Here is a 16,700-nt window from a genome sequence, read left to right as displayed (position 1 = left end):
CGAAAAATCCACGGGCACAGGGTCTTGTGTGTGTGGTTGCTGGAAAGGTGCCCACCACACAGTGTGTCAGAAGGACCAGAAGGCAGCAGCCCCGCCCAGGGCTGCCTCACTCCAGGTCCGCCTGCACTCTGAGCCTCAACCCCCTCTGCAATGGGGATGACGCCCCTCCTGCACGCACTCAGCACTGCTGTGAGGACCCAGGGGGGGCGGGAGGAGAGAGCACTCTTCTACTTACATAGATAATAAACGCTTTTCGGAGAAAGTAGCTTGTATTCTGCTTTTCTTCCTTTCTCTATTAGTATTGCCCCAAGTATGAAAAACATTTTTGAAGAATCAAAGCACATCCAAACGCAAGGGATTTTTACACTAAAGATAATGCACACGTGAAATAAGGACACTCCGCCTGCCATTCACAGGCCTCAGTCTCCCCACCTGCACAATGGGCTCTGGTAGCAGCTGTGAGATCAGGCACCCTGGCTTTGCAGATACATCTCCCTGTGTGAGCTTCCCCTCCCCGGGTGCACCCATCACAGCCTAGGCTGGTTGAATTCTGAGCTACTCCCTCCTCCATACCAGCTCCCCCAGGACAGGCTGTGACCCAGAGGACATAGAAACTGGGAGTAAGCTGCCCACCCAGCCCCCATGGTGCCCATAGCACAGTGGTTAGAGCACCGGCCACATACACTGAGGCTGGCGGGTTTGAACCCAGCTGGGGCCAACTGCAACAAAAAAATTGCTGGGATTGTGGCAGGTGCCTGTAGTCCCAGCTACTGGGAGGCTGAGGCAAGAAAATCATTTAAGCCCAGAAGTTTGGGGTTGCTGTGAGCTATGATGCCAACTCTACTAAGGGTGACAAAAAAAAAGGAAAGAAAGTTTCTCCTTAACTCTGGCGAACATCTGCCCAGCATCCCATGGCCCTAGCCTTGCCCTTGGAGGTCAGACTGCAGCCTCTAAGAAATGGCCTCCAATGGTTGCCAGTCTAAAGAAATAATATAAATACAAAAACCTGTATAATAAAGAGCTTGCTGCAAATTATTTACAACAGTGAAAACTTGATTGAGCTAAATTTCCAGTAAGACCTATTAAGTATGGCATATCCACTCGACTACTGCGTAGCTATTTAAATACTGTTTACGGCATGAAGAACAAGAAAAATGTTTTAGGAATTTTCAATGATAAGACATGCTTTTTTAAACCTTCTGTACAGAATATCAAGGATTCTTCTAAAAGGCTCTGTATGTCAATAGCGTGCCTCTGAGTAACTAGAACTAGGAATAATTTCTTCCTCTCTTCTATTTCCAGTTTCTATGGTGTGCGTATAACACTTTTTTTATTGGAAAAACATGTGTCCTGGGATTTTTGAGGGTTTTCTTTCACAAGGTTCCTGTTCTGAGCTCCTCCTCAGTGGCTTCCTGGCTTGGCTGACATTCACGAGCCTTCCTGTTTCCAAGAAGCAGTCAATGAGACCTGAGGACAGCAAGGAGGGCCGGAGTGGCAGAAGTCCCTCTGCAGAAGGCTGAAAGCAGAGGGGGAATGGCCGGCCCCAGGCTGCGCAGCAGAACAGCACAGTTCTCACCCTGGTCAGTGGTGCCAGTATGGCTGCTGCAGAGATATCCCGGCAACAGCGGCCCTCAGCCTGTTCAAGGTGTGCAGTCCACCATCTTCTGGTTCCCCTGAAAGGACACAGAGTCCCTGCCCTGCGAGAGAGTCTCCTGGGCTGCTCCAGCCCTAGGAACGGGTAGAAGTGGGAACCCACAGGTCTTAAAATAAGCCCAGGAACTGAAAGAGGCCCTGCTACCACTCCAAACAGCCACACTTCCTCCCTGTCACGCTGGCCACAACCAGCTCTGACTGCCTTTGGGTTGGAGGGACACCAGGGGCCCTGGGAGTCAAGGGAGACAGTCCCCAGTGACTGCAAAGCAGCCCGAATTTCAGTACAATGCCATAGTATCAGCCTAGTTCACAGCAACCTCAAACTCCTGGGCTCAAGTGATCCTCCTGCCTCAGCCTCCCAAGTAACAGGAACTACATGCATCTGCCATGATGCCTGGCTTATTTTGCTTGCTTAATTTATTTATTTAGAGACAGAGTCTCACAACACCTGACTATTTTTTGTTTTTAGAGACCAAGGTCTCATGCTGACTCAGGCTGGCCTTGAACTCATGAGCTCAGGCAATCCACCTGCCTGGGCCTTCCAGGGTGCTAGGATTACAGGCGTGAGCCACGGCACGTGGCCTCTTATTTTGCTTTTTTTTTTTTTTTTGCAGTTTTTGGCCAAGACTGGGTTTGAACCTGCCACCTCCAGCATATGGGGCCGGCGCACTACTCTTTTGAGCCACAGGCACCGCCCTTATTTTGCTATTTTCAGTAGAGATGGGGTCTCCCTCTTGCTCAGGCTGGTCTCAAACTTCTGAACTCGAGCAATCCACCTGCCTCACCTACCCTGCTGGAATTACAGGCGTGAGCCACCTCACCTGGCCACAACTGTGATTCTGTGTGTGAGCACTGGGTCATAATTTTCTTCCCTGGACAGTAAGAGCAGTAGCACAGACTATGCCCCACTCTGTGTTGCAGCCTATGCTCAGCCTGGACCTGCTGCATCTCATTTCCAAACTGTCTGTCACTTCCTTATACAATCCCCAAGTAATCCCCAATTCCCTGTTTATTGTCCCCATTTTACAGATTGAGAACATTGAGGCCGCTTCCTTTCCAGCCATGTCTCCCACTAAAATCCCCCACTCCAGTCCCCACCACTTATGTCCAGCTAGTCCAGCTACGCCTGGCCTAGTGAAATGGCCGCAAGCCAGCCACAGGTGGGCAGCACTCTTCCTGATCCATGGGAGATGCTGGGGGCCTGGCCCATAGCAGGGGCTCAGCACAGAGGCCAGGCCCCCTGGAAAGCAGGCCCCCTCATTCCTCCAGCCCATACCAGAAATCCTCTCTGCATCTGACAGATAGAGCTGGAATCCCACTCAGCACCTTCCAGCTCTGTGACCTTGGGTAAGTCACTTTCCTCTCTGAAACCTCCTCACATGCAAAGTGGGGTAATGACAGAACCCAGCAACGGGGGAACAGAGCTAAAGGAAACACCACAGTGTGGGGCAGGGCAGAGGCTTCAGCCCTCAGCCATCCAGTGCAGACCATCCCACAAGTCACACTTGCAAGGCCTCCTGAGGTCAGGACTGGGAAATACCAAATTCTCAGCGGGGTACCCCTCCAGCGTTGACACCCTCACCCCACTTCAAGCTGCTGAGCCTCTGCCCTCCCATCCAGCTCAGCTCTGCTAAAGGGCCACGCGCTGTACACCCAACCCCTGGCTGGCACTGGGGCTCCCTTCTCTGCAGCCCCTCTGGCTCAGTGCTCACAGCTCTACTGGGATCCTTCCTGGATCTACCTTGGTAAGGCAGCATTATCACCCTCAGGACAGGCCTGGATGGGCTTCATCTCTGCACAGAGTGAAGCAGTTAAGAGCATGGGTTCAGATAGATTCTGCTGCTACTTCCTAGCCTTGCAGCTGGGCACACGTTACTTCCTTCCAGCCTGTGTTCCCTCACATGATTACTTCAAGGATAAAAGGAAAGAGAACATAACACACTCCTTTTGCCCTGCAGTGCTCCAGACAGAAGAATCCCCGACGCCTCCCAAAATGCCCAGCCATGAATGGCTCAAAAATGTTCAGCCAAGACACAGTACAGTCCCCCACCCTTAACATGGCGCATCTCAGGAAGCACACCAGGTCCTGGGGCAGTCGCAGCCACACCACCTGAATGTCAAAGCCCCAGTTACAAAGGGACCTGGCTGCATAGCACACTTGGGCCCAGTAGAAGGCAGACTGTGGCAGACTGTGTCCACCTTTGGTCCAGATGTCCATACACCTGGACATTGAACCACCTGGTTCTTCCCAGCTCAGATTCCGGAGCCCCACAGAAGCTACCTTGGCCAGCCAGCTTGGCTCCTCCTCCAGCTGGAACCACAGCAGTGTCCTGTGGGTGTATCACCAGAACCCTGCTTGGGGGGTGACCACAGCCCTGGCCGCTTCCAGCAGTGTTGTTACTTCAGCTGACAGTCACTTGTGCTCCTGGCTCCTCTCCCCCATCAACTGTGCCCTCCTGCAAAGCAGGGATCAGAGCCAACACAGAGAAAGTGCTCAAAGGTGCTTCTCCTGCAGAGGCCACCACAGATGAGACTCAAAAGTCAAGTTTGGATCCACAAGGTGCCTTTCATCACACGAGTGGGGCCAGAATCCCTACACAGGGAGGGCCAGAAGCTTTGTCCCTTCCCACTGGCAGACACTGATTCAGAGATGACAGTAGCTTGTCCAAAGTGAGGCGTCTCTACCTGAGGCTCCCCTGACACCTTCAAAACAACCTCAGAGGATATGACACAGTTCTGAGTAACCTGAGCTTTAATTAAACAACAATAACAAAAATCTGAGATATTTAAATTCATCCATGAATGTAACAGGTTGTCACAGCTGTGAAGTAGAGATGAAAAAACATCCTCCTGACCCTGTGGGTTGGAAAGGTGAGTGATTCAGTGGCTGTACAAGTGCTCTGAGGCCATGTTCTGGGTTCAAATGTTCTGGGTGCTTGAGCCAACTATTGGGTCCTAACTCTGCTCTGGGCACTAAATTCTTTTTTTTTTTTTTTTCTTTGTAGAGACAGAGTCTTACTTTATGGCCCTCAGTAGAGTGCTGTGGCCTCACACAGCTCACAGCAACCTCCAACTCCTGGGCTTAAGTGATTCTCTTGCCTCAGCCTCCCGAGTAGCTGGGACTACAGGCGCCCACCACAACGCCCAGCTATTTTTTGGTTGCAGTTTGGCCAGGGCGGGTTTGAACCAGCCACCCTCAGTATATGGGGCCGGCACCTTACCGACTGAGCCACAGGTGCCGCCCAGGGCACTAAATTCTTAAGGAGCTAACTTCCCTCTGAACATCAAATCTCTCCTCTGAAAACTAAAAGAGACGAACAATGTATCCTTCTGAGGAGTTAAGATTCCAGTCTCCTTAGCCACCTACACCTTTCATTGGCCAGTCCAGAAATTAATTCCTCCATTTGTTTGCTAAATGCTATTGGACACTTGTTCAATATATGTTCTCATACATACAGAATATGCCCCGTGGAAGGCCCTGAAAAGACTCAGACTAGGCAATACCCTCAAGGGCTCACTGCTAACTGAGACAGTCACACAGACTAATACAAAGCCTCAACTGTCCTGTCTCAACAGAATATACCCAGCACAAAGAAAACACAGGCAATAGAACAGGGCTGTGTACCCCTGGGTATAGGAAGAGTTCCCAGGGTGGCAGCCTTGGAGCTGAGACTTAAAGAAGACCTACAGGTGCTCACGGGACAAATGAGTAGGGGCAAGTTTCCCGGCAGAGAAAACAGCCCCGTAAAAGAGCAGAGCTTCAGAGCCCACAAGGACTGAGTTCAGGAGAAGGGTGAGAGAGGAGAAAAGGAGGCCAGGAGAGCAGACAAGGTAATCCTGTGAAGAATCATCAATTCCTGGCTGTCCCTGGGCAAGTTTCTAGCTCTCTAACCCCCAGGCTCCTCATGGTGCTAAGGACATAATGTGGTTACTTGGCAAAGTCAATATCGTGTCAGAAGTAAATGACAGAGCACCTGGCACCTGCTGAGTTCTCAGTAAATACTAGGTGCCAACATCACTGATCTTAGGGGATGGCCCTAAGGCCTCCTTAGGGACAGGGACTACCTAACAGAAGAGAAGATGCTCACAGTTAAAGGCAGTCAGAGGACAGAAGGTCTGGGTGGACCGAATAGCAGGGGAGAGCTGCCTGGAGCTGCTGAGCAAACAGGGGGCTATAGCAGATGGTCCTGCAGACCCAGTTCTGTGCCCAGTGACAGGTGGGCCTGCTAGGCCAGCACACAGTAGGTGCTCAGTGAATGTTTGCTGAATGTATTAATGAGCATTCTCCAAATGCTGCTCAAAAACAAATCTTGACACCTATGTTCTCAATCCCTCCCACTTTATAAGCCACCCCCGCCACCTCCTAGAAGAAATCTCCTTTCCCAGGCCAGCTGGGCTGGGACCTGCTCACTGAGAAGTGAGAAGCGTTTTGTGCTAAGCCTGTCTCCTACGAAAAAGAGGATTCCAATGTACTTCCTCTCCTCACCTCGGCCTCCTGGGTGTGGCCTGCTGAGGGGCCTGTACTGTGTGACCTTAGAGTGGACGCCTTTGAGCTTTAGGGCTCAGTTTCTCCAATGGTGAATGAGGGCCACTGGTAGAATCTGGAAGGTTGCATAGGGACTCAGCAATGCTGTCGCCCCTCAGAAATCCCCAGCCCAAATTGGGAATGGGGTGGGGGGTGGTGGCTGACAATGTGGTATGAAGTCATTCCCTGCATGGAGAAGGGAGGGGTCTTTTCATGGAAAAAATGACAAACCAGAGACTACAAAGGCAGGACTCCTCCTAGGCTAAGAACCGGTGGATCCATCAGTAATGATTACCGCACACCCAGCCAGGCTGGGAGACCCCACCCACACCTGCACTCCCAGGCCCTTTCAAACAATAAGAGACCCCCCCCCACCCCACCCAGCAGATCTAGGACTTAGACCCTCCTTAGATCAGAATTATACCCCAGAGGCAGCAGGTCCTGCTCTCTCTGCCAGATGGGTGAGTTCAGGGGGCCATTGCCCAACAGGTCCCTGGTTAGAGCTAACGGGTAAGAAGGAAGGCTGGGTACGCAAAGACAAAGGCTTTAGGAAGCCGGACCCTTCACCACCCGCATGAGCTGGGGACAGTGGCCAGGGCACTCTCCGGAAAGGTCCACCTGGAGCCTACGCGGGACTGGCCCTGCCGTGCTGGCTAAGGGTCTCCCCAAATCCCACGCCCACACCCGCAGCAGCTGCGCTTCCTCGAGAAGGAAGAGGACTTGCAGAGGTTTGGAGAAGGAGGAGGGAGGGAGATGAAACGGACACCCGGACGGCTGGAGAAAGACATGGATGACCAGGGAAATAGAAAGGGACACATGGAAACAAGGGTGCGGGGACCCAAAGCACAGACGGGGACACACGGACACACAGAAAAGAGCCAGATGCAGAGACATGGGGGCGCATGGAGGACAGGACCCACAGACACACGGAGAGAGGACAGCGACACACATCGATACGAACACACAGAGAGAGACCCGCACAGAGACACACACGCAGAGACAGGTACACCCAGAGGCTGCCACACACGACGACCGACAGAAGAACGCGCGGAGGCGCGCACAGCCGGCGACGCTCCGTGCTCCGCCAGCCCCCGCCGCCCGCCCCGGGCCCGGCCTCTCTCTCCCAGCGCACGGCCCGGCCCGGCCCTCTCACCGAGGCCGCAGACCTCGCGCCGCAGGCAGAGGCGGCCACGCTCCTCAGCTATGGCTCGCAGCATGTGCTGCAGTGAGCGCTCCTCGGCCTCGGCGCCGCCTGCAGACTCGGGGGAGGCGGCGGCGGCGGCGGGGACGGCGGGCGGCCCGGCCCGGAGCCCCGCGGGCGCGGGCACCGAAGCGCAGGCCCGGCCCGGCGGCCGCGCAGAGGCCATGCCGGGCCCCGGCTCATCGCCCGCGCCGCGCCCGCGGGGGCCCCCGGCACGCCCCGCCGCCCCCGCCCCGGCACCGCCCGCCGCGAGCACCAGTGAAGCCACAATCCGCCTTTGCGCGCGTCGCCGTCGCGGCCGCCGTCGTCGCCGCCCGCCGAGCCCCGCTGAGGGCAGCGCACCTCCGCGCCGCCGCCGTCCGCGCGCCCGCGGCCGCCGCCCGCCCCGCCCTGGCCCCGGCCTGGCCCCGCCTCCGGACGGGATGGCTCCGCCCACTTCCAAGAGGCCCGCCTCCTCGACCTTTGTAATCCCGCCGCTTCTCCACCCCAGCGGCTCGCGGCCTTGCGGCCCACGCTGCCGCCCGTCCCCCGACACGCCCAGTCCGCTTCCGCCTGCGCCCACCTTCTCCAGGCCCTCCCCTCACGGTCCCGAACTCCCCTCCAGCCGAATCGTGCCTCCACGCCCTCCCGTTGCCCCTTCCGGGCTCCTCCCCCTCCCGTCGCTGCCCGCCAGTTTACTTTGTCACCCACCAACGCTCCTCCACCAAGATGCCGCAGCTGGCTTCCGGGAACTTCCTCCGCAATACCCTCCGTTTCCCCCTACCTCACCCCCTCCCGTCTCCTGAGGGACTGGGGAGCACAGTGACAAAGCCTTTCCTGACCCCTCTGCACCCGTCATAGAACACGGTGTTGAGTCTCAGTTTCCCCAGCTGTACCATGGGGGCTCTCTCCCTATTTTGACGCCCCTGGAGATATAAGGGGGCGCAGGAGTGGGTAAGGTGGGAATTCATCTGGGTACCCAAAGTCCAGCCTCTGCTGATAGAGGAAGACCCAAGACAAGCAGCAGCAGGTCTCCAAACCTCACCCCTGCTGGCCCGTTTCCAAGGATAGGACAGGTGGAAGATGGAGAAACCAGCGCTTTGGGGTCTTCCCAGCCAGTCTCCATCACCTTCAGTCGCACAAACCCATCAAGGCCACTCCCTTCCCTCTGCGTGAATACATTTGCTCTGGGTCCAAGGTGTCCCCTCCACAACCTTCCCCAACCACCTTCGCGGGCTCTCTGTTCCCTGACCCTGCTTTATTTTTCTTTGCAACACAACCCTTACCGCCTCCTGACGTCACATTTTACAGCTCAGTGCTCTGCTCTCTGCGGGGCTTCCCCACTGAGGGAGGGGTTTTTCTGCCCCACAGCACAGGCAGGGCCCTGGGGGTTAGTGAGTGGTGAGGAAATCAAGGAAGCAGGGTGACTGGCTCTGGGTGTATCTGGTCACCTGCATCTCCATCTGTAGAATGTGGGCACTGGTACAGGAGTTATGGCCTCCAGTTCTGAGTCTGGAGAACTGAGATTTGGACTGGTGGAAGCGAGGAACAGAAATGGTGGATCCGACTGCAGGAGCAAGGCCTCAGAGACTGCCAAGTCAAATGGTCATATCCCTCTGTCCTCCCAGACCCTACAGCATCCCTGGCCTGTCCCCACTGCCATGCCTTTGCCCACGCTGTGACCCTTGCCTGAAATCCTTTCTGCTCCAATACTGTAATCGCCTCCGGGGCCACTTTCCCTGAGATTCCTTCCAGTTAGGCTTGGCCAATGCCTGGGGTTACTGCTTGGAAAACTTCCTTTTCCCTGCCTCCTTCCTCCATAGCTTCTGTGCCATAGGACCAGCTTCCCACTCATCCCATTTTCCCTGACACCTGGCCCAGGACAGGTGCCAGAAAATACCTACAGAATGATTAAGTGAATGTCACTTGTGCTTGATCCTTTTTATTTCAATAGTATCCCAGGTATGGCCTATAGTATTCCAGGTATGGCCAGATTCCAGGGCACTCTACCCAGGGTGACACAGAGAAACAACAAAAAAAGTGGAAGAAGAGTCCACAAGTCAAAGAATGCAGGCAGCTTCTAGATGCTGAAAAAGGCAAAAAAAAACAAATTCTCTCATAGGCTCCCTCAGAATGCAACAGAGGCCTGGCCTGCTCCTGGATTTTAGCCCAGTGAATCTCCTTTTGGACTTCTAAAGAACTGTAAGGTAATAAATCTTTGTGGGCTAGGTGCCTGTGGCTCAAGCGGCTAAGGCGCCAGCCACATACACCTGAACTGGCAGGTTCTAATCCAGCCCGGGGCTGCCAAACAACAATGACAGCTGCAACCAAAAAAATAATAATAATAACCGGGCGTTGTGGTGGGCACCTGTAGTCCCAGCTACCTGGGAGGCGGAGGCAGTAGACTCGCTTGAGCCCAGGAGTTGAAGGTTGCTGTGAGCTGTGATGCCAGGGCACTCTACCCAGGGCAACAGCTTGAGGCTCTGTCTCAAAAAATAAATAAATAAATAAATCTTTGTGGTTTTGAGGCACACAGTTAAATTTGTGTTAATTTGTTATAGCAGTTACACCCCTACAGGAAGCAAGCCTAAGATAAAGAGAATTGTGTCAACCCTCAACACTCAGCACTTCTTTCGCGGAGGTTTATTCTATGAACATTAGGACAACAACAAAGCAAAGTTTAGCAAAAAATCACAATCCAATGACATTAATGAGTCAGCTGCTTCATTCTTCTGTGTTCCTACCTGGGGCTTGCCTAAATGCCATTCTCTACACTACTATGAGTGGCAATAGGTTACCTTTTCTTTTTTTTTTTTTTTTGTAGAGACAGAGTCTCACTTTATGGCCCTCGGTAGAGTGCCATGGCATCACACAGCTCACAGCAACCTCCAACTCCTGGGCTTAAGTGATTCTCTTGCCTCAGCCTCCCAAGTAGCTGGGACTACAGGCGCCCGCCACAACGCCCAGCTATTTTTTGGTTGCAGTTCAGCCGGGGCCGGGTTTGAACCCGCCACCCTCGGTATATGGGGCCCTACCAACTGAGCCACAGGTGCCGCCCACAATAGGTTACCTTTTCATCTTCAAATGTTTGGGGCTGATCTTAGGCAATAAGTCAGTTAATATTAAAAATAAATGCTTCCAGGCTTGGCGCCTGTGCCTTCCAGGCACCAGCCACATAGACCTGAGCTGGAGGGTTCGAATCCAGCCCGGGCCTGCCAAACAACAATGACAATCGCAACCAAAAATTAGCCAGGCATTGTGGCAGGCACCTCTAGTCCTAGCTACTTGGGAGGCTGAGGCAAGATAATCGTTTAAGCCCAGGAGTTAGAGGTTGCTGTGAGCTATGATGCCATAGCACTCCACCCAGGGCGACAGCTTGAGGCTCTGTCTCAAAAAAAAAAACAAAAACAAAAAACAAATGCTTCCAAAGAATTCCTCTTCGGCAGCGCCCATAGCTCAGTGGGTAGGGCACTGGCCACATACACCGAGGCTGGCCTGGGCCAGCTAACCAGCCAAAACAACAATGACAAGCAACAAAAATAAAATAGCCAGGAATTGTGGCAAATGCCTGTAGTCCCAGCTACTTGGGAGGCTGAGGCAAGAGAATCCCTTAAGCCCAAGAGTTGGAGATTGCTGTGAGCTGTGATGCCGCAGCACTCTACCCAGGGCGACAGCTTGAGACTCTGTCTCAAAAAATAAAAAACAAAAAAAGCCAAAGAACTCCTTTTCCATTTTTTTTTTTTTTTTACTTTTTTGAGAGTCTGTCACCCTGGGTAGAGTGCCATGACATCATAGCTCCCAGCAACCTCAAACTCTTGGGCTCAAGTGATCCTCTTGCCTAGGTCTCCCAAGTACCTGGGACTAGCCTGCCACAACACCTGGCTAGTTTTTCTATTTTTAGTAGAGATGGGATCTTGCTCTTGCTCAGGCTGGTCTCAAACTCCTGAGATTAAGCAATCCTCCTGCCTCGGCTTCCCAGAATCCTAAGTGTGAGCCACTGTACCTGGCCTTCTCTCCCATTTTCGAGTGTCTGACAGGCCCAGAGACTTGTTAGAAAAGATGCCAGTTGAACTGAGAGGCCCTGGCCACCCACCTCCCTTTGCCAGGCCTCAGTTCACTGTCTAATGGGATGGGAGCTGGACAGTCTCTGAGATTGCTCCTGGCCTTAACATTCTGCAAGTCCGTGGTTGGACCCCAATTGTTCATCTTTTGTCCTTAGTTCCCAAGAATAAAAAGCAGAATTCTGGGGCAGAATAGATATAAGCAGCCCCATCTTGGGTCAATGAGCACATATTCTAAGGGGCGGGTTCCAGGGCTCTTGACCCACCCCTGAAAATCAGTTAACACACTTGCTGTGGTCATGTGAGCCTGTGTCAGCAGCTTACCAGCCAGAGTGTTCCCCATGACTCATAGTTCTTTGCTCAGGATCCCTGTTCCTCAGCTTCTTTTCCTTCTAGAAAACTTAGTCCAACCACCCCTAGGTCTAGGTCGCAATAGCCCCTTCAACACGGGGCTTTTCTTGCCTGCTGTGGAGACAGAGGCACTATCTGAAAAGCTTCATTTGCCACCCTTCTCCCTTCCCCACCCCTCTCCACAGAGCTTTTTCTCACCCTCGGCTGTCCTCAGAAATTCTACCACTAGCACTCGACATTTTTTTTTTTTTTTTTTGTAGAGACAGAGTCTCACTTTATGGCCCTCAGTAGAGTGCCGTGGCCTCACACAGCTCACAACAACCTCCAACTCCTGGGCTTAAGCGATTCTCTTGCCTCAGCCTCCGGAGCAGCTGGGACTACAGGCGCCCGCCACAACGCCCGGCTTTTTTTTTTTTTGGTTGCAGTTTGGCCGGGGCCGGGTTTGAACCCGCCACCCTCAGTATATGGGGCCGGCGCCCTACCAACTGAGCCATAGGAGCCGCCCTTTTTTTTTTTTTTTTTTTAACAGATCCCTGCTAAAATTCCCCTGGAGAGAATAACCCTGAAGTTATCATTAGACACGACACCTTCCTGAGAGTAAGGATTCAGAGAAGATTTTGAAAGAGGAAATTGCCTGATGGGACTGGGGCTTAGGGAGACATCTGATTACTGCTGAGAACTTGCTAAGAGCCCAGAGCTTCCTGCACTGGCCAAGTAGAATCCCCGAGCCCTGGAGGACAACTAGTGTTATCTTCATATGTTAGAGGAGGCCAACGAATAAAAAAAAAAGAGCGAGAGAAGAAAAGAAAACCTAGAGGGGTTGAGTTATGCTCAAAAATCACATAGCAGATTAGACCTGGAGCCAGGATCCTAACCCACTAGTAGCCAGGAAGGAGCAGGCAGGCACCAGCCATACTGTTTGATATTAACGCCTCCCTTTCCTGGTATAAGTCAGGAAGGTCCATTAGAGAATGGGGTGTAGAACGTATGAACTAAAATAAAAATATATATATTTTTTGAGACAGAGTACCATTACCCTGAGTAGAGTGCTGTAGCATCACAGTTCACAGCAACCTCAAACTCCTGGCCTCAAGTGATCCTCCTGCCTCAGCCTCTGGAGTAGCTGGGACTACAGGTGCCCACCACCACACCCAGCTAGTTTTTTTGTTTGTTTTTTTGTAGAGACAGAGTCTCACTTTACCGCCCTCAGTAGAGTGCCATGACGCCAAATGGCTCACAGCAACCTCCAGCTCTTGAGCTTACGGGATTCTCTTGCCTCAGCCTCCCAAGCAGCTGGGACTACAGGCACCTGCCACAACACCCGGCTATTTTTTTTGTTGCAGTTTGGCCAGGGCCGGGTTAGAATCCACTACCCTGGGTATATGGGGCCGGCACCCTTCTCACTGAGCCACAGGCGCCACCCACTCAGCTAGTTTTTCTTTTTCTTTTGCAGTTGTTTTTTTTTTTTTTTTTGGCTGGGGCTGGATTTGAACCACCACCTCCAGCATATGGGGCCAGTGCCCTACTCCTTTCAGCCACAAGCGCCGCCCTGGTTTTTCTATTTTTAGGGGAGTTGGGGTCTTGCTCTTGCTCAGGCTGGCCTCAAACTCCTGAACTCAGGCACTCTACCGCCTTGGCTTCCTGGAGTGCTGGGATGACAGGTGTGAGCCACCGTGCCAGCCTTAGGATGTCTGTCTTGAAGCTGTGTGCTTTGGAGCAGTCATACACATTCAGTTCCGAATACATCTATTTTACAGAGCTTGGGTCTTTTCCATTAACAAATGCTACGTTTTGAAGGGGGAAGACCCACATCATGGAAAGACAGAGCAGCTTCCTTTCTGGGGAGAGGCTGCAGGTGCTCCAGGGGAGGGGTGCGGTTCCAGGTGGGCAGGGACGCCACAGGAAAAGACTGGATGTCAGGAAACCTGGGCAGATCCCTTCTGCACTAGAGCTCTCTATCTGCTCTCCTACCTGCTAAAGAGGAAGAGGCAGAACTAGCTGTCCCCTGGGGCCTTCCCGCCCCTGACATTGTAGGAGAACTGGCAGGAGGAGGCAGGCAGAGCTAGAGAGCCTGCCCTCCTTTCCCTGCCTCCCCAGGCTCCTGCTTCCAGCCCTTTTGCCCCCAGCTGTTTCCTTCATCCATAAACACAGTCTCTGTGCCCCTCCACCTCCTGCCTTGTCATGGGCTGTGACACAGGTGAATCTGACCTCTGACTTCTGCTAATCCTGCTTCCTTCTTATGGCCCCACCCCCATCCCTGGGGTACCTGTGTGCCTCTCCCGGGATGGAAATGCTTTACTGGTTAGGCTCAGGGGCCATGAAAATTGTGTTAATAGGCCAGGCCCAGTGACTCATGCCTGTAATCCCAGCACTCTGGGAGGCCAGAGGTGGGTGGATTGATTGCCTGAGCTCAGAAGTTTGAGAACAGCCTAAGCAGGAGCAAGACTCAGTCTCTAAAAATAGTCGGGTGTTGTGGCAGGCGCCTATAGTCCCAGTTACTTGGGACTGTAGGCTGAGGCAAGAGGATTGCTTCAGATGAAGAGTTTGAGGTTGTATGACACCACAGCACTCTACCCAGGGTACAAGGTAAGACTGTCTCAAAAAAAAAAAAAATTGTGTTAGCAATTAACATTGTGTGCTACTGCAAATTCAAACATAAAATGGCAAAATTAAAATTAATAGATGGGCTCGGCGCCCGTAGCACAGTGGTTATGGCGCCAGCCACATATACCGAGGCTGGTGGGTTCAAAATGGGCCCAGGCTAGCTAAACAACAGTGACAACTGCAACAAAAAATAGCTGGGCATTGTGGCAGGCGCCTGTAGTCCCAGCTACTTGGGAGGCTGAGGCAAGAGAATAGCTGAAGCCCAAGAGTTTGAGGTTGCTGTGAGTTGTGATGCCATAGCATTCTACCAAGGGTGACATAGTAAAACTCAGAATAAAAGGGCGGCGCCTGTGGCTCAGTGAGTAGGGCGCCGGCCCCATATGCCGAGGGTGGCCGGTTCAAACCCAGCCCCGGCCAAACTGCAAACAACAAAACAAAAACAAAACTCAGAATAAATAAATAAGTAAAATTAATAGATGTTTCATTAAATACCTACAAGATGTAATGTTACGTCATTTTGATTTTTGATTTGGTATTTATAAAAGTTTCAGTACATTTGAGAACCTTTTGTGGGTTAGATTTCATCACTTTGCAAGAATTTTGAGAATGCCAGATGGTTGATGAGAAACCAAAAATGAAAGGTTACTGGAGTTTTAGTTCATTTAGCTAACACGTCCACAGGACTTTGTGCTGGGCATGATGTTATGACTTTATACATGTCAACACATTGAATTCCGTGACTTAAGAACCATCACTATCCCTGTTTTATAGATGAGGAAATTGGGGCACAGAGAGTTTATGCATCTGTTCCAAAGTTGTCCAAGGCAGAGTCAGGCAGCCAAAGAAGTTTAAAAGCAAAATTATAGAAGTATTTTCTCATTTGGGAGGAGAGAAATACATTTTTTAAAGGCACATTCATATTTGAGGTGATGTGGGCTAAGCCTCCAAAAGCAAAAGTGACTGGGGCCAACTAAGGCCTAGAATTGTCCCTATCCCACAGCCCAGCACGCCTGCACACAAGGGACAAATGCTGATTAAAGAAGCAAAATTAATAACTTGTTCACTTAGCGGGAGGGTGTGCAAGAGGGAGACAGCACTTACTAATAGCACCCAGCCCTACACGGAGGTCTTTTTTTTTCTTTTTTTCTTTCTATTTATTTATTTCTTACTCTGTAACCCTGGGTAAAGTGCTGTGGGGTCATAGCTCACAGCAACCTCAAACTCCTGGACTCAAGTGACCCTCCTGCGTCAGCCTCCTGAGTAGGGACTACAGGTGCCCATCACCATGCCTGGCTAATTTTTCTATTTTTAGTAGAGACGGGGTCTTGCTCTTGCTCAGGTTGGTCTCTGCCTCCTGAGGTCAAGCTCAAGCAATCCAGGGTGCTGGGATCACAATCTTAAGCCACTGTGCCTGCCCATACTGGTCACTGTATTGGCTCATCTAAACCCCTGTTGACTGCGGGATTGGACCATCACCTCCATTCCATAGGTGAGAAAGCTGAAAGCTCAGAGGTGCCAATTGTGTGCCCACCATGTGTCTTGAGGAGAAGGTAGTGATTGTCCCCCTGTGCTCTGGTCTCTGTTAATGACACAGGTGTGTTTATCTAGCACCTACTTTATGAAGGGTCATTGCTGAGTGCTTAGACCCCCAGCACCTGTTCATGCCCCATGCTGTCCTCTGACATCAAGGGAGTGGCAAGCAAGAACTGCATTGGAGAGAAAGTTCTGGCACATTTTATTATTTTTTTTATTTTTTATTTTTTTGTAGAGACAGAGTTTCACCCTATGGCCCTTGGTAGAGTGCCGTGGCCTCACACAGCTCACAGCAACCTCCAACTCCTGGGCTTAAGCAATTCTCCTGCCTCAGCCTCCCGAGTAGCTGGGACTACAGGCGCCCGCCACAACGCCCGGCTGTTTTTTGGTTGCAGTTCAGCCGGGGCTGGGTTTGAACCCGCCACCCTCGGCATATGGGGCCGGCGCCCTACTGACTGAGCCACAGGCGCCGCCCAGTTCTGGCACATTTTAAAGCCCAACCCTCATTCAGACCTTCTCTCCTAGGAATCACAATAAAAGATTATCTATGGCGCTTCCTGACTGAGACCTGGGTGGGTGTGTCAGTTTCCTGCACCTGCCATAATGAATCATCACAAACAAGGTGATTTAATACAACAGAAGTGTATTCTCTCACCTTTGTGGGGGCCAGAAGTCAGAAAACAAGGTGTCAGCTTCCCTTCCGGATGCCCCTTCCTGCTGTCACGTCTCAGGCACTACTTGCTTCACACAAGCCGGGCTGTCATTGCCCCAGCCCAAGCCCTGAGCTTCTCAG

The 16,700-nt window shown here is 52.2% G+C and overlaps 1 protein-coding gene across 1 annotated transcript in view; it reads right to left on the bottom strand.

Moving 5' to 3' along the window:
- The window catches only part of KIAA0930 (KIAA0930 ortholog), a 41,855-nt gene extending 34,137 nt beyond the window's left edge, over positions 1–7,718 (bottom strand). Inside the window, exon 1 of the mRNA XM_053582299.1 lies at positions 7,332–7,718. Within this exon, the coding sequence (XP_053438274.1) occupies positions 7,332–7,545 (214 nt within the window). The 5' untranslated portion in view covers positions 7,546–7,718. The remainder of the gene's footprint in view (positions 1–7,331) is intronic.
- Positions 7,719–16,700: the final 8,982 nt, after the last annotated feature.

This window comes from Nycticebus coucang, chromosome 3 (genome assembly GCF_027406575.1).
Source record: "Nycticebus coucang isolate mNycCou1 chromosome 3, mNycCou1.pri, whole genome shotgun sequence".
Taxonomy (NCBI): Eukaryota; Metazoa; Chordata; class Mammalia; order Primates; family Lorisidae; genus Nycticebus; species Nycticebus coucang.
Note: the sequence above shows the minus strand (reverse complement) of the source record. Positions and strands in the feature narration are given on the sequence as shown.